Here is a 17,699-nt window from a genome sequence, read left to right on the forward strand (position 1 = left end):
TGTTAAACCACCTGCTAGAACCGAGGCGTCTGATTGGCCAATTTATACCTTAAATAACTGGAACTACACAATAAAGTTATAAGATGTGCTTCTTCTGACCAATAGAATGACTTAGTAAGAGGTATTTAATTCTTAAAGGGATTTTGGCTTCTTGGAGCCAGCAGGTACTTCCTGTTTGGAGCACAAGTCCAGTTCTATATACAGTCAAAGGAGTAATGATGTATATACTGTACTAGCTTTCCTGAGAGTTCATTCATTCCCAAACTCAAGGTGTCAACCTATGAAGTCAAAGTCAAAGCTTTGAGTTTGTCAGAGCCTTCAAAGCAGAGTATCCATCGTGGTTCAATGATCGAGAACTAAACATTTTTGACAAATTCCAGTGTTTTTAGTGTGCCTCATGGTTAAAAAACATAGTTAATTATCTCTGTTTCAGTTTTAGAAAGTTAGATTTAGGAACTTCTAGCTAAGAAGCACCATAAATGTTTGAAAATATATACATATATTGTTATTATTCCTGACATTACCTCTAGATTTGCTCAATCGAAATGATCCTATGTGACGCAGGAAGTCTTTTATTTTGAAAAGAAGTCTTGTGAACCTCTGTTCTAAGTTATGAACTGTTTCATATTTAGACGAAATAAAATATTTTCTCTTAGTTTGTTTTATTCATACAAAAAAATAAAATGTATATTTCCTAATAAAATAACAATACCATAAATACAAACTCTTATTTTGTAAAGGATGTGTGGCTCCTCCTGAGTTGTGGTCAGTGAAAAATGGACCCAAACGTTAAAGGTTGCAGACCCCACGGTCAGGTTAGAGTGTGGAACCCACCGTGTTCGTCTCTGTATCCGTTTGGTGTCCCGTCCGTCTGTGTGGAGCTCTGGGTTCAGCTCTTTCACCGTCGGGATTTCAATCTTGTTACATTTTTTGTCCCAACAGGTGTTACACACCTGGGCGTGTGAAATTTGTTCTTCTCCTTGGGGAGACAGTGAGCAGCAGCAACAGCCTCAGTGGTTAACCCTCTGAATTTCCTTTTATAGACCCAGTCGTGGATGGGACTGATTATTTAGTTTTTTCTCATGTTTCCATAGATCTTTTTTCTCTCTTTCTTTGGATCATTAACAACCAAAGAGGAGTTCTCTGCCGTGATCTTTCTCCTGAGCTTCAGTGGCTGTCCTCGCCGCCGTAACCCACATCACACCCGGCCGTTTCCAGAGGACCATTCCATTACTCTGTGTGAGTCTGCTCCAAGGGGTTTCTGGGACAGCCCCCCTTCATGTTCTGATAGACTGGAACTCCTGCTCCACATCTCTGTGGAGTCCTTTATATTTAGACTGATTGGGACGGGCAACCCCAGACCGGACCGCCATTATTCAGCTTCTTTTATTAGAATGTCTCTGCGGTGTCTGGTTGGATAAATACAGAAATCACTGGGAATGGGAAATATGTCTGGTAACAACCAGCCGTGGTCTAAAGTAAATGTGAAAGAAAACAGACTTACCCAGCCAGGCCAAGAGGGCCCTACATGGTTTGAAGTGGGCAGAAATGAGGACCCCAAATGGGTTTGTCCATGGCTTCTGTGGAGGCCCCACCTGTGTTTGTCCACATTGGGAGGGATTGGCAGTCTGGACAGCAACACAGCTAACCCTGGGTGATAGCGCTCACTAGCTTTGCCTTACCGTGGGTTATAGTGCTTGCTAGCTTTGCTAGACCCTGGGTGATGGCGCTTGCTAGCTTTGCTAGACCCTGGGTGATGGCGCTTGCTAGCTTTGGGAGACGGTATGTGATGGTACTGGCCAGCTTTCCTGAAACCCTGGCGGCGGAACTCCCTAACTTTGCCAGACCCTGGGTCACAGTGCTCGCTAGCTTCTACAGGTCTTGGTGATGGCGCTCATTAGCTTTGCTGGGCCCTGGGCTGCGGACCTTGCTAGCTATGCTTTCCACCAGGCGACTGGCTAGAGTAGCGATCCCGCCCACTAAGTGCAAACTTTGGCCAATGTGGACAAACACAGGTTGGGCCACAACGGAAACTGCGGACAAACCCAATCGGGGCCCACATTTTCTGCCACTTTTAAACCATATGGGGCCCAGTTGGCTAGCTTGCTAAACACACAGTTTTGATCTAACAGACTCACTGTTGGCTAAAACATTCCCTGATTTAAAGAAGAACTTTGCATCAATCACAGATTCTGAGTTTTGTCTAAATAGTGAACGACACCTCCTTCTTGGCTAGAAAAATAAACTGCATCCACTGCTGTGTGGTGTAAATCTCTCAAGGGCATATCCAGCTTAATCTTGCCGGTACTTTATAGCCAAAATAATTGCTGGAGTTCTTGATAAACCTCAGAATATTGTGGTGTTACTTCTTCTAGCCACCAAAGTACAGATACTTCATTTTTCCAGGGTGAACGTCGGGACGTCCCACTCTACTCCCCCCTATGGTCTGCTTTGTTTTTGGGTTTAGACTTTTTTTGTTTTTGTCAATCATTCGCTGACATCCACGCTTCCCACCTGATACTAGTTTTTTTTTTTATTTTGGAGGTTTTTGGGACGTCTGGGATGTGTCCCTTTAAGGGGGTGAGTCAATTTCTTTAAATTCTACCTTGATTCTCAAATATTTATCTTTTTTGTGATTTTTTTTTCTTACTGCGGGCCTGTGTTTATTAAACACAGTTTTCTTGTCTTTGTGTAATAACTCATCAGTCAGCAGTGTTACAGTTGTTTCAGATGTTTGTGGTTTCTCTGTTTTTCATTTCAGCTAGTTAAAGTTTTGTTTTTTCATCTTCGACTATAGTTTTCCTCTTTTGGACCTCCAGTTCTCCCTCCCTCTTTTATCAAAAACGTCCCGATTGAACCACATGTCTCACCTGAGGGGGAGATGTGTGGACACCACAATAGAAACTGTAGTTCTGGTCTGAAGACTGAAGGCGTTTTCTGAGGTCGTCCCAAACAGACGAGTTCGCGCTTTAATCTGTTTTTATGCCGGCTGAAACTCCAAACTCATCATGCGTTCTCATATACTGAAAATGTGATTACTTTTTTTTTTTTTTTCTTCTGCGAGCTCGCCGGAACATGAATCTGCAGCTGTGCTAATATGATCACAGCTCTTTTGCAATTTCAGCCCCAAACTTATGAGAGATGAGGGGCTGGAGCGCTGCTGATGCTATCTGCTCGGTCTGCATGCTGATTAGACGTTTAACCCATTTCTGCTCTCGTCTGGCTGACAAACACGGATACCGAGGAGAAGGCTGCACCAACGGACAAACGTGGAGCTCTGTGAGAGGTAACCTCACTCTGTGTTTTTATAGGAACAAAGCAAACAGAAATAAAAGAGAATTGAGAAAATCCTGGCCTAAAACGCTGCGTCTGGATGCAGAAAATCAAAAGGGAGGCTTCAGAGAACAGGAAAATACAAGAAAATCATAAATATATACTCCAAGTTAATCCTTCTCATGAAACTTGGCACCGTGGAGTTCAAGAGGTAACACTGCCACCTTGTGTTGGGGCTTCGCAACAGTCACAGGATCGTAAACCATGAACAGAAACTTGTATGGAGGGATTCTTGTGCCATCATATTGAAAGTATAAGTCGCTGTTTTGAGATCAAAAGTTTATAAATTGAATAAAAATCTTAATTTACAAACAAAAATATTTAATATTTTTGCATTTGCAAACTTTTTTTTTGCTTTCAAAAACCAATCAGCAAGCTGGCACAAACACTACACAAAACAAAAACGTGTTAACGCAAAATCAAAGATAGGGCGAAAGCGAGATGAGGCACTACGCATCTAAAAACTGTGGAGCAAAGGCAAAAATATGTTTAAAAACAAACAAAAAAAGTTTTTGAAGGCAAATATAAAATATATTTGTTATAAATTACGATATTTTATTCGTAACACCATACTGCAAAATAGAATTTAGAACTTTTTTTTTTTTTTTTGGAATTAACAACACAAAAACAAAAACAAGACAAACATCAGACTCTAAGCAAGTTAACAGCTTGACCAAATACTTCAGGAGGAGAAAGAGAGAAAAAAACACATATAAGTCAGGTGAATAAAAAAAAGTGACACATCATCCCAGATCAGAAAAGTCCCTTAACAGAATGGCGCCAACTTTAGAACATTTTCAACTTCTGCCTGCAACATGGAGGCACAAAAATCCCAGCATACATTTGAAGAACCACTAAAGACGGAGAAAACAGCTGAAAGTGAGAAACGATAAGTTTGACGTCTCAAAGATAAAAACCGAAGTCTGAATCGAAACAAGCAGAAAATCAATAAATCAACACATTTATGTATTTATAAAACGTTTATGTCTTTTGTTGAGTATTTTTTTACTGAGAGAATGTATGTCTCGTAGATCATGTGAAATGATCCTTACCAGTACAACAACAGAGAGAGACTAGAGTACGTTTGGAGGGAAGGCTGTTGTTGTTGTTTAATATCTGTAAATAATTCATGTGTATTTCTACACGTCTACAGTGGCTACGTCTCTGTTTTCCGTGTTGGTCCGATGGCTGGGCGGTGGGGCTATACCTGGGAAAAGGTCATGGCAGTCGTCATAAACCGGGCGCTCTACTTGGTTATGAGGCCGATGATCTCATTCCTCTTTGGGTCAGTTTGATGGAGCGTTTTCATTTCAAACCTCAGTCCCACCTGACTCTGGGCTACGCTCACAGCTAGCATGAAGAAGAACGGGTTAAATGTAAGTTCTTTAATGTACATTTAGTTTGTTGTGTTCACACTATAGTGATTCTCCTGATCCTTTCCATACATTTAATGGGAAGGAAAACCTCAATCACACTTTCAGTGATTTCAGGAATGTTCACATCGTTCAGGACATTACTGCTGTACTTGAGGTATTCATAAACTTTATCATTTTTCAAATATTGAGCAAAATATATAATATTTTAGCATTGTGCTAGCTGTTTTTTGTGGCTAATTTAGCCATGTTTCGAGTTTTTGGCTAGTTCAGAATTTTGCTAACATTTTTGTACAATGCTAACTGTTTTTGGCTAATTTAGACTTGTTTCCAGATTATTTTTTTGGCTAATTTGGAGTTAAGCTAACATTTTAGTATTATGCTAGCTGTTTTTGGCTCATTTAGAAATTTCTCCAGTTTTTCAAGCAAATTTTGAGTTAAGCTAATATTATAGCATTATGCTAGCAGGATTTCCTTTTATCTTTGGATATTTTAGCTATGTTTCGAGTTTGTTGGCTAATTTAGAGTTTAGCTAATATTTCAGCACTATGCTAGCCGTTTCTAGCTAGTTTAGAAATTTCTCAAAAATTTTGAGCAAATTTTGAGTTAATCTACCATTTTAGCATTATGCTAGCAGGCTTTTCTTTTGTTGTTGTTGTTGGCTAATTTAACCATGTTTAGCTAAATTAGCTAAACTCCATATTAGCGACAAAAAAAAAATGGAAAAATGTCTAAATTAGCCAAAACAGCTAGAATAATGTTAAAAATATTAGCCAAACTCCAGATTATGGGGAAAAAATGGATAAGTGTCTAAATTAGCTTAAAACAACTAACACAATGGTAAAATATTAGCTAAACTACAAGTTATCCTTAAAATTGAAAAAGTCTTTACTATCCAAAACAGCTAGCATGTTGCTAAAATATTAGCTAAACTCCAAATGATCCGAAAAAATGGAAAAATATCGGAATTAGCCAAAAACAGCTAGCATGTTGCTAAAATATTAGCTAAACTCCAAATTATCCTAAAAAATGGAAACATATCGGAATTAGCCAAAAATAGCTAGCATGTTGCTAAAATAAAAACTAAACTCCAGATTACCCTAAAAAGCAGTAGTTGAATATTTTTACATTTGAAAGGTCTTAACTTGAAAGTATGTAGAAGTTTCAAAGTGCACAAAGTTTTTGAAGCATTTGAGCAATTCCTTGTTCATTTCCTGAATGAGCCGAACGTTTTGATACAAAGATTGCTGAAATCACTGGAACTGTGATTTTACGTCCCAAAAACCATGGAAGCGTGCAGGAGAATCTCTATAGTGTACTACATATACATTCATGTCACGATGATGTTGATGGCACACGTGTTGTTTGTATCAAACGCATGTTTCAAGCGTGGCGTCTTTGACAGTGTTTTTGTTTTAGTTTTTTTCCACTCTGCCAGGCCTCCTGAAAACAGCTTTGGGATCCGTGGGCGCTCACAGCTCAGGCTTTGTCCCTCCCATTGATAAAAACCTCAAAGTGCTGACTCGGCTGAACTCCGCCCACTCCCACCGCCTCCACATCCGGTTTGTAGCAGCGAGATATCCCGGCGACTTGTCCCTAAAACCTATTGGGCCTTTGCTGCCGGGCTCCTGCGTCGCTCTTGGCCGGCGGCTGCTCGGAGCGGCTAAACCCCCATCTAATCTGTGGGATTAGATTAGTGCATCTGCACAAAGATGGGGAAACAACAACTCGACATTAGAAATCACTTTGATTACGTGTTCTGCTTGCAAATGAGATGGATCGGGTGACCTTTCCCCAAACCAAATGGAACTAAAGAGAGGAAAGTGGCGCAAGAACCAAACCTTAAATCTGAAGAGAAACATTTACAAATGTCTGGATTTAAATCTGGTTTATGGAAGAAGCTCAGGTTCTTATCAATATATGACAGTTAGGAGATTAGCAGGACTAGCAAGATCTCTTCTAAAGATCTTTTCTATCCTTGTCAGTTTTCTTTTTTTTTTTTGGCAATCCTCAAAAGGAGCATCTGTTGGAACTAAATCTATTCAGGCGTTTTGATTTGATTCTGTTTTTACTCTCAGATGGAATTGTTTTGAAACTAAACCAACTGAAGACGTTTAGCCGCACTTATTGCTTATTCTAGAGAAATGGAATCATTCACAGTCAGAACTCATTCTTCCAAACTCTTTGTTTTCAGTCTGTGGGCCGGTCCCGTCCTGACAGCGCCTTCAGCCGGTTCACGGGTCATCCTGTGTCTGCTTTTGGCTTTTTGACCTCTTTGTCTCGTTCCCTCTCAATGCGGCAGGTTTGTTTTGGCAGCCACGGGTGTCTGGCGTGTTGGGGGGGTGGCACCGGGTCGCACCAGTCATCTCGGATTCTGCTGACTTGGTCCGACCCACCATGAGATAATGGCATTCCAGAGGGATCCCAGCTAAAGCCGGTCTTTTTTGGTGGTCAGGTATATAAAGAGGAGGCAGCTGCAGAGACGGGGACGAACTCTCTGCGCCTCTCTGCTCTGGAAACAGAAAGTTAAACTGAAACATCCTCTTCGTGTCATCTTTGTGTGATCTCCTGGACTCCAAGCCAAGCAGAAGCTTCTTTCTTCAGCCACTATGGATATTGCCATCCAGCACCCGTGGTTCCGGCGCACCCTGGGCTCCATGTACCCGGCCCGACTCTTTGACCAGTTTTTCGGGGAGGGCATGTTTGACTACGACCTCCTGCCCTACACCACTTCCACCATCAGTCCGTTCTACAGACAGTCGCTGTTCCGCAACTTCCTGGACTCCTCGAACTCCGGCATTTCTGAGGTACCCAACGCCGCTTCCCCGAAATGTTTTCAGCTCTTTTGTTGCCCAAGTGTCCCGTCCTTTCACCGCTGTTTGTCCCGCAGGTGAGGTCCGACAGAGACAAGTTCACGGTTCACCTGGATGTCAAGCACTTCTCCCCCGACGAGCTCAGCGTGAAGGTGATCGATGACTATGTGGAGATCCAGGGCAAGCACGGAGAAAGACAGGTGACCCTCGTCTTCCCTTCCTACCACTACAGCCTGAGCAAGGCTCAAACAGGAGGCAGAAGAACGCAAAAATATAGTTAAAAAAGATCAAAACAACCAAAAATATACATCGTTACTTGTGCATGAATATATATAACAACTAGGGAAGATTTTTCAGGGATTTTTCAAATCATGAAACAGTTTAACAAGAAATTTGTCAAATTTTTAGTCAAAGGAACGTCAGGGCTTGAGCCCTGAAAAAGAGGGTCTGTAACCCCAATATTCGTTTTTCCTTTGTGTTCTTTTTGATGTCAAACATAACTGACTAAATCGCACAGCCAAAATCCAAAACACACCTGAGGTCACGGGCCGAACAGGATAAACATTTATTGAATACAATAAAAATACATTTTCAAAACTTTAAAACTGTAACTTTTTAACATAAATATGAATATTAAAACGTCAGGAATATTATTCTAGAATAAATCAACTTAAACCTTAAATAACTTTCAATATTTTACTCTCCATAAAAATATATTTTAGAAATAAGAAATAAGTGCAAGATAATATCGGGTCATTAATAACAATTAAAAAAGGATCTGGAGGGCCGGATAGAATTACCCCGGGGGCCGCGGCCTTGTCTTTGACACATGAGTTGGAAGAAATTCGGACTAGAACTGAGCTTTTGAAAATAAACTTTCAGGTGCAGAAATGAAATTTGACACTTTTAATTAGTGAAGGAAAGTCTTCCAAAAATCTCAAGAAAAACTGATTTTTCTTTGTTTTGAAAAATTACTTTCTGAAGGACACCAGCTTTTCAGTTGGGAGAAACTAAAAAAAGAGGTCAGTGTGAGATAAGACGAGGAAGGAACTGGTTTAAATCAAAGCACTGGAAAACTGACCATGACTCACCCTGTGACTGAGGGTGTGGCAGATGTGAACAACACAGATAAGTTTACTTAAGTGTTGGTTCCTGTATAGGAAGGCTCTACAGGAAACTCCAACAAAAACTTAAAGGCTTCAAAAGGTGTAAAAGGCCTGATGGAAAAAATAACAGTAGGGGGTGTCAGGTGATAAATCTAAAAATAAATAAATAATATGTGTTCTACTGTGTCTCAGCAATGGTTGTATTGTATTTTCTTTAGACACTTTTCTACTGGGTCACAAATCAATGAATTCATGTTTATGGTCAGGTTGACAGCAGTAGTAAGTGTTGTTGGTTAAAACCTTTCATCGGAGCTCCACTGGGATCGTCCTGAAGGCACAGGAAGTCTTTTATTTTGAAAAAATATTTTTATTTTGATAAAATGCTGGTTTTTCTTTATATTTCTTTTGTAATTAATGCCAAAAAAGATATTGTTCATATTTATTATAAAAAAAAGAACAATGTAATAAATTCAAAGTTGTATCAAAGTTTCCTGAAAGGGAAAATCCGACTAGTCGATTAGTCGTTACTTTATATTATATGGAGTCAGAGTGTAGTAAAGTTAAAGGTTATAATGTCATTCTGATAGCTTTTTGGACTATTTCGCATTTATTACGATTTTTTAGGCTAACTTCGAGTTTAGCTAATATTTCAGCTACATGTTAGTTACTGTGGCTAATTTAGTTTTTTTGTATATTTTTGAATTTAGCTAATATTTCAGTTGCATACTAGCTGTTTTGGCTAATTTCAACTTTTTATTTCAAGTTTTTTAGACTGTTCCGGAGTAAAGCTAATATTTAAATAGCTGTTTTTGCTAATTTAGGCTTTTCCAGCTTCTTACGCTAATTTTTGAATTTAGCTAATATTAGTTAGCTACTAGTTGCTATTTTGGCTAATTTAGGCTTTTTAGGCTAATTTTGGAGTTTAGCTAATATTTTATCTAGAGGCTAGCTATTTTGGTTCATTTTGACTTTTTTCAGTTTTTAGACTAATTTGGCATTTAACTAATATTTTAGCTGACTATCAGCTTCAGGGTTTTCTGATATAAGCTTCAGCATTTTTAGCTATCAATTTCAGCATCTTCAATGGCCAAATTCAGCTTACAGGATTCACACTAGCATTATCAGAGGTAATGCTATAAATCTTTTTTTGGTTAGTGTAAAACTAATAATAGTTGAGATATGTGTTTTACATCCACTATGTGCATGACAGGATTAGTCGACTAATCAGAAAAAAATAATTGGTGATCAGTCAACTATCAAAGTAATTGTTTGTGGTAGCCGTAGGTCAGAGATTGTTGGACTTTAAAAATATACAAAGAACTCTCTGATTTAATTGTAACCCCCCCGCGTTCGCTAACCATCAATCTGACTTTTCTAACAGTCCACTGTGATCATTTTAATACAAAGTTTTAGATTTTCAATCAAACATTTGATTAAATCACAGGTGTGCTCCACCTTCACCCAACAGTGGCTGGGATAGGCTCCAGCAACCCCTGAGTTTCTTTCAAGACCCTTTTCTAAGAAGTATTTGTCATGTGTGTGTTAAGGGAGGATTGAGTTTTTATTTTGATTTGTGTGTGTATGATTTTGTTTTTGATTGTAAAGTACATTAATAAATAAAGTTTGATTGATTGATAAAATGATTAAGGGAGTTCAGAAAGTGACTGGGATTCACTTCAAAAGAGATCAAAGGTCAAAGTTTGTTCCAAAACAGGAAGTTCCTTTGTTCTAAAGAGCTCTGCTGTTTCTCCAGGATGACCACGGCTACATCTCCCGCGAGTTCCACCGCCGCTACCGCCTCCCCTCCACCGTCGACCAATCGGCCATCACCTGCTCCCTGTCTGCCGACGGACTGCTGACCCTGACTGGACCAAAGGTCAGCGGGGGGGCCGAGTCCGGACGCAGCGAGCGCAGCATCCCCGTCACCCGTGACGACAAGCCCAACGCTGCCCCCTCCTCCTAGAATGGAGATCCGCTGGATAACCCAGAGATTCCTTTACTATCTTCTTCCTCCTCCTCTTGTAGTCCTAGTGCACCCTGATGGGGTTTAGTTCCTAACCCCCCCTCTGTCATGGAAATAGTTCTTAGAGGGTTTCTCTGGAGAGAGGTGCTCATTAACCCCCAAATCCCTGCATGTTTCTCCTGCTACGACTCCACCTATCCTGAAGAACCTTCTACTTCCTGTCTTCATCATTCATGTCCTTCAGCCTTGTTTAGTGCCTATCTGCAGAAGTCCAAACTGAGAAATATAATAAAGTTAACCAAACAACAAGCAGCGGATCTGTGGATCATTATTGCTCCGAGTTTAACTTCAAGAATAAACGTTGTGACAATGAAAAAGAAGTCTTGAATCTGGGAAAAAAAAAGATATATAAAAATTAGTGCCTGGAATCAATTAAAAAAAATATTGTTTTCATTTGGTGATTAATTATGTTCTTTTTTATTTTTGGAAATGTAAAAAAAACAGGTGTTCTCTCTAAAAACCTCAGGATTTAGGTCTTGATGTAGAGAAATGAAAGGATCCCAAAGAGAGTGGAAACATAATTTAGCTCCTCTCAGTGTTGATGCGGTTTTTGGCGTCTTGAATCAAAACTGATCAATACTGATGGTCTTTGATGGTCTCATCAATAGAAGACAAAACGAACGCATAGAAAACAGAATCACGAACCACCAAAACAGGAAACAAAAACTATCCTCCATTTCGTGAGAACGTTTAGCGCTATTAAAGACACAGGAGGCGGAGCTTTGTGTAGAAAAAATATTCTTTATTGCCTGTGAACATGAAGCACGAACACCAATAAGAGTGACGTTAGAACAGCTTAGGAAGCAAACGTTCCTGTTGATTCGTAGAAACACGTTCCGTGGAACAGAACCGGAACCGTAACAGGAAGTGGCGCCGGAACAGCAGACGGAGAAGTCTTCACATCACTGACCCTGCAAACAGAAGGTCAATGAACTGAGTCACCTTATATGGTCGTCTTCCTGCTCTAGATGACCAGAATTAGATCGTTTTCTTGAATTTCTTTGGACATCCCATCATAAAAGGTTTAGATGTTTAATAAACTATACGTTGAAAGTCTAATAAAGAACGTTTTTCAAAAGAGTCTCAGACGAGCTATTACTTCATCAAACGTTCCTGAAATAGTGATCTGAACCTTTGAAATAAATACGACTTTTACCAGCGACTAGCGCTGGTAGCCCCGCCCCCTGTGCTTTCATTGGACCTCAGAGACTTAAGTCTTCATGAAGCTCAACTGAGGCCAATTTGATGATGATGTCATTGAGGTATTGGATGTCATGTGACGTCTGTATCTTCTGCCCATTTCAAAGAGAATTTAGTATCTATAAAGTCAGTAAATATCCTCAAATATCCCACAATCCTTCACATAAAATCTCAAGCATGACTCACTAAATCTGTCTTTACGCTGCAAAGACAGTCCTAGTAGAGCTGACACGATCTGTACCTGATCCTGTGTAAACAAATGAGGTGATCAACGTTGCTTTAGGGGGAGCTGTGCAGGAACCTTCAGGTCACACTGAATAAATGAGCATTTTCTGCCTCAGGCTGATCAAATATTACGATGACTCATCAATAACTCATCAATAAACCCAGCGTACCTTCTTAAGGGCCTGCAGGTCCTCCAGCGTCTGCTGGGCCGTGGATCGGAGGCCGGGCTGAGCGCTGGAGGCGAGCAGGCCAACCCGAGCGTGCAGCTCTGGGTCCAGCAGGGAGGGGCCCAGGACCAGGACGGTGTCCTCCTCCAGCAACAGCGACTGGAGGAGGCGCAGGCTGTGGAGGCTGACCTCCCAGTGTCCGTCTGAGACAGAACCACACACTGATCAGGGGAGGGAAAACGATCACCATTAACCCGTCATTTTTAGGTTGTTTGGATCGTGTAAATCTGGTGAATCTCACTCCAGACCGTCTCTTTCACGGGTCTATTCTGATATCTGAAAGACTTGTTATGTCGTTCCGTCCGGGAACAAACTATAACTATAATTTATCCTCCATGACCAATTTTTAAACAGTTGGTACTTCCACAAAACAAAACAACACAGTCTCACTCCAAACTCGTTATCTATGGACGTTTGGTTTGGGACCCCTCCCCGCCACTTTTTGACAAGGTGTTCCCGACTCGTGGGGGGATCTGTTCCCATTAAATCAGGGGTCCCCAACCTCTACTGGTCAGAGGGCCATTTGGTACAGACAATAAAATGTATACACTATTCAGGGGTCCCCAACCCTCAGGATGCATACCAGACCTGTACCGGTACCCTAACCTGGTACCTGTTCCGCGTCCAAAAGATCGGGGACCCGGGATTTGATGGGAACAGCCAGGATGTCACTCAAAATGTCAAAAAGTGACACGGAAGGTGTCCGGAACCAAAGGTCCATACAAGTTAGGATTGAGAATATGTAGAATGGAAAGGACGGTACCCATAGTTCACTATTAAATCCGACTCCCTGATTGACCAAATTCAACCTAATTTAACTTTCACCGTGCCTCCAGTGGTTGAAAGTTTTGTACGTAGAGATGGAAAAGGGTCGCAGAAACTAGCATAGCGACGTGTGAACACAAATGTTTTGAACATGGAAGACAAAACTCTTATAGACATTTATACTTTTACGTTAAGTTTACGTTAGAAAATGGTCGGTTGTGTGAACGTGACAATACCCTTACGTTCTGTATAAGTGTTGACTAGGACTGGTCGCCCGCAGCATACCCATAGATAAAAATGTACATGAACATTTTCTCTGCACGAGATCCCAGAGTGGTCTACGATCTTGATATTTCCTGCGTTACTCGTACAGGTTTGACCATTTTTCCCGGTCCGTATCCACCCGTAATCAGAGGTGAGACTTTATAAGATAATCCTCTTTGGTGAAGCTTTACGACGATCAAAGAAGTAAACAACCAGAAGTCAAAGAAACGGAAAACCTCTAGAGAAACAATTTAAAACACGAGATGTTTTCTCACCGTTCAGCAGAGTCCAGATGAGGCGCACGAGTCCCTTGTTCTCGCCGATGATCTTCAGTCCATTGATGCTGATGCTCACGTTGTACAGAGCCATCAGCATCAAGCTACAGAACAACAACCGGACCGTGAGCAGCGACTGAACTCCACTTTCACAGGAGCAACCACTGGATTATCTTAGCCCTTTTTCCAGGTTTATTAACGTTCCCCACAAACACACGTACACTTTCAGTTTGGGGAAGAACGCAGGCTTCATCAGCTCCAGAAGTTTCATCAGCGTGTCCAACAGGACTCGTCCAGAACTGCACAGGAAGTCCCGCCCACAAGCTACAGCCGCTACGTCTGAAGAAAAAGAAGTCAGCTGATGTGTTTTTTTTTTTTCTTAGCAGACGAAACCATCAGGGGAGAACTCACTTGTGACGGTTCCTGCCACAGCCAGCACAAACTGGTGCTCTTGGGAGTTGTAGTCCTCAGATTGGTCTTTTACCTCCTCGTCTAAGGACTTACCGAAGCTCTCCAGAGTCTGAGCCGCAACGTTCAAGAAGGACGGCAGCTTCCCCTGCACAGCAGCAGTAGGAATACTCACACTTCCTTATTGAAGCTAGTTGAGTACTACAACTGAAGTCAGTTTACTAGGTTACCACTAGGTGGCTTGTTACACAGATCAGGTCACCATTCGTTCCAATGTTTGTAACAGGAAAAATACTTTGGTTTAGCTCCAACTCCAAACTCAAAGAAACTATTCCCATTTGAATTTGGAATAACTTTGGTTTATTTTTAGGTTTCAAATGGTCCTTTTTTGTCTCTAATTAACAGGTGATTATGATGATCATGACTGAGTCTTTTTGCTGCTGGTAGTATATTCATAACAAGCTTCAAGAAAAACTACTGGTCAGCGTTGGACCAATATGCAACACTTTACGTGTTGTTACAAGAAAATCTGTATCATTTTTGGTCTCAATAATCAAGAAAGTTTTTCCAATCGCAAAATAATCTTAAACAAAACATGTCTAAGAGAGAATTTTCTTAAGATAGGAATTCTTGGTTAGATATTTTACTAGATTTTTTCTATTTAAATGAAGACTATCTGTCAATGGGGTAAGAAACCTGGACTTATTTCTAATGGGCCTTAGAAGGTTGGTTGCATAAAAGGTCAAGGAGTTACGGTAAGTCAAAGAGCGTGTGTTGTTTAGGGTTAAACCTGCGTCAGAATCTAAGGTCATACGGCGCTATTTCAACTTTGGTGAGATCGCTGCATCACGTCAACCAATCAGGGACTCAGCTTTGGACACATGACGTATTCAGTAAGAGAAGGTAGAATACACATCCAAGATGGTGGATCAATCCGATAGTTCTGCTCCTGAACATCTGTGCATTATCTTGAAGACATTATTTGATGAGCGGACGCAAATTTGACCTGCTGTAACTCTACAACCATTTACCGTTTAGCACCAGAGCTTGACATTCTTTCGACTATCCTAACTCTTCAACACAGTTAGCATAATTTGAGCTCCAAAGCTGCTTTTCTCCACAACAGAATACACTGTAAATACGTTAACTCCATAAACGAGTTACGGTAGTCCTAAAAATGTTGATGGATTAAGTTGATAGCTGTGACTATCAGAGCTTCCTCCAAATGTTCTGATTATCGACCTTCAGATCTGCTAGATCTTCTCTGTTTGCACTCACGTCCACCAGCCACTGCGTGACCGTGTCCTCTTTGGCCGAGCAGCTCCACAGCAGGCCGCAGGCGGCCGACCCCAGCCCGGAGCAGAAGTCGACCTGCTGCTGAAGCTCCTCGCCGCTCTGCCACAGCTGCTCCCGCAGAAGCAGCTTCTCCTGCAAAGGGAGGTGCGGTCAGAGGAGACCCTCGTACTCCAGAGCGGGCGGGCGGGCGGTCGGCCTCACCTCCCTCTCCCTCTGACACTCGGTCTGCACCACCTCCAGCCTGGACTTCAGGTGCAGAGCCTCCAGCCGCAGGCGCTCCTGCTCCAGCGGCTCCTTCTCTGCAAACATTTGTCTGACGGTAAAAACCGCAGAAGCTCAACCAGCCATCAAAGAGTCCGGTCTGGATTCTGAAGATGATTTGATGGTTTTTTCCCTTATTTTGTCTCAGCAGATTGTCGATTGTCATCCAGTTGGCATTTTTACAAATCTGATTGTTTTTTTTCGTTGTTCTTGATCACATTTATATCGTCGGGAGTTCACACTGGACTGTCCCTACCCGACACTAGCGTGTGCACCCACAGATGGACGAGCCTTGGCACTAAATGTCAAAGTGGAACAAATCTCAAGAAGGTTTCTTTCTTCTTTCACATTGACTTGAGGTTAGACAAAAGAAAAAAATCGTATTTATTTATTTTATCTGTTATTAATTTCTTCTCCGTGATCAATTTTCAAAAGGTTGGCACTTATATGTTTTAAAAAGGACACCATCCATAACAATAAAATCTGAGCCCCTGATCGGTCAGTTCAACCGGTTTAACACACATTTCCAAAGCAGGTATAAATATAAGAGTAGTTGGGACAGGCTCCAGCAACGCTGTAACCCTGAAAGACAAAAATTTGTGTCGCAATTAGGGATGCCACAAACGATTATTTTAATAGTCAACTAATCACCGATTATTTTTTCCGATTGGTCACCTAATCGGGTCATGTGCAAAATGGATGTAAAACACACATCTTAACCATTATTAGCTTTAAACTAACTAGATATACTTAGCATTACCTGTGATAATGCTAGTGTGAATGCTATAAGCTGAATTTGACCGTTGAAGATTCTAGTGCTGATAGCTGAAGATGCTGAACTTAATAGCAAAAAACGCTAAAGTTGATAGCTGAAACTCGGAAGCTGATAGCCAGCTAAAGCTAAAATGTTAGTTAAATGCCAAATTAGTCTAAAAACCTGAAAAGAGCCTAAATTAGCCAAAACAGTTAGCATGTAGCTGAAATATTAGCTAAACTCCATAATAGCCTTAAAAACCTTAATAAATCCCAAAATATTCCAAAAAAACTATCAGAATGTCATTATAACTTTCAACTTTACTACACTCTGACTCCGGACAATATAAAGCAAGGACTTTTTGAAGCCCAATAAGGCAATTTTCTTTGTGATTTTGGCTATATAAATAAAATTGAATTGAATTGACTAATTGACTATTTTATAGTTTAATAAATAATTTAATAGTCGTTTAGTCATCAATTAGTTGTCTAATCATGGCAGCCCTAGTAGCTACCCATAAGCGTAATAGTTTTGAATAGTTTTGAAATTGTCCATACATAGACCTTCTATTGGCATAAGAGTAGTTGGGATAGGCTCCAGCAACCATGTGACCCTGAAAGAAAAAGAACTTGTGTAGCAACGTGTGAACGTGATCATTTTGAAGTCTGAAACACGAATCTATGCGTGTTTATGTAGACTTGGAATGCGTGGTTCAGAGGCCGGTGTGAACACATCGTTCCAGAAACTGCTTTCATACAGACGGTTCTCCAGGATCCTCTGGAAACATTCCTGTGATGGAGGCTACCTCTCGTAAGATGAAGCCGGTCATTTCTGGCCTCAATATTCCCTGACTGATTCCTGTCCTTCTGCCTAAACCGCCTTTTATCATCATTAGTGGAAACGAGCTGCCATGGCAACAGCAGCTGTTGTACAGTCGAAGAGTTTCCTGCAGACGATTACACGCACAGGAGGAGAGCTGCTATCGAACAGCAGCCAGCCCACCATCAAAGCATCAGCCAGCAAACACACAAACACAGCTAATGACACGAGCTGAGCCCTGAGCTCGCCGCCTGCGTACTGGTCTGCGGTCCCTGCAGCATCTCCAGCAGCTCCACGTTCAGCACTCGGGGCAGGAACTCCCGCAGCTGCATCACCTCCGTGGTTAACCTCTCCAGATCTCGCCTCCTCACTCGGACAAAACCGTCCTGGGAGAAAAGAAGAGATAAGAGCAGAGTGAAACTGGATTTAAATGCTTTGTGTCTAAAAGAAAAACACCCAAAAATCAAATTATCAATCAATCAATCAATCAATCAAACTTTATTTGTTAAGCGCTTTTCATGTACTTCTGTACAGCCCAAAGTGCTTTACAAGTTAAA

The 17,699-nt window shown here is 41.2% G+C and overlaps 2 protein-coding genes across 2 annotated transcripts in view; one reads left to right on the plus strand and one right to left on the minus strand.

Annotated features, from left to right (window-relative positions):
- Nucleotides 1-6,020: 6,020 nt before the first annotated feature.
- cryaa (crystallin, alpha A) lies at nt 6,021-11,003 on the plus strand. Its single transcript, XM_024265239.2, has 3 exons — nt 6,021-7,513; nt 7,597-7,719; nt 10,379-11,003. Exons 1-3 carry the CDS (start codon nt 7,316-7,318, stop codon nt 10,586-10,588), a joined length of 531 nt encoding a protein of 176 aa, XP_024121007.1. The 5' UTR covers nt 6,021-7,315; the 3' UTR covers nt 10,589-11,003.
- A 366-nt stretch (nt 11,004-11,369) lies between these two features.
- The window catches only part of LOC112142006 (heat shock transcription factor 2 binding protein), an 8,346-nt gene continuing 2,016 nt past the window's right edge, over nt 11,370-17,699 (minus strand). Inside the window, exons 3-10 of the mRNA XM_024265241.2 lie at nt 17,402-17,528; nt 15,510-15,607; nt 15,291-15,440; nt 14,016-14,160; nt 13,826-13,943; nt 13,605-13,708; nt 12,244-12,443; nt 11,370-11,559 (exon numbers count right to left, since the gene is read on the minus strand). Of these exons, the coding sequence (XP_024121009.1) occupies nt 11,551-11,559; nt 12,244-12,443; nt 13,605-13,708; nt 13,826-13,943; nt 14,016-14,160; nt 15,291-15,440; nt 15,510-15,607; nt 17,402-17,528 (951 nt within the window). The 3' untranslated portion in view covers nt 11,370-11,550. The remainder of the gene's footprint in view (nt 11,560-12,243; nt 12,444-13,604; nt 13,709-13,825; nt 13,944-14,015; nt 14,161-15,290; nt 15,441-15,509; nt 15,608-17,401; nt 17,529-17,699) is intronic.

This window comes from Oryzias melastigma, linkage group LG2, assembly GCF_002922805.2.
Source record: "Oryzias melastigma strain HK-1 linkage group LG2, ASM292280v2, whole genome shotgun sequence".
Taxonomy (NCBI): Eukaryota; Metazoa; Chordata; class Actinopteri; order Beloniformes; family Adrianichthyidae; genus Oryzias; species Oryzias melastigma.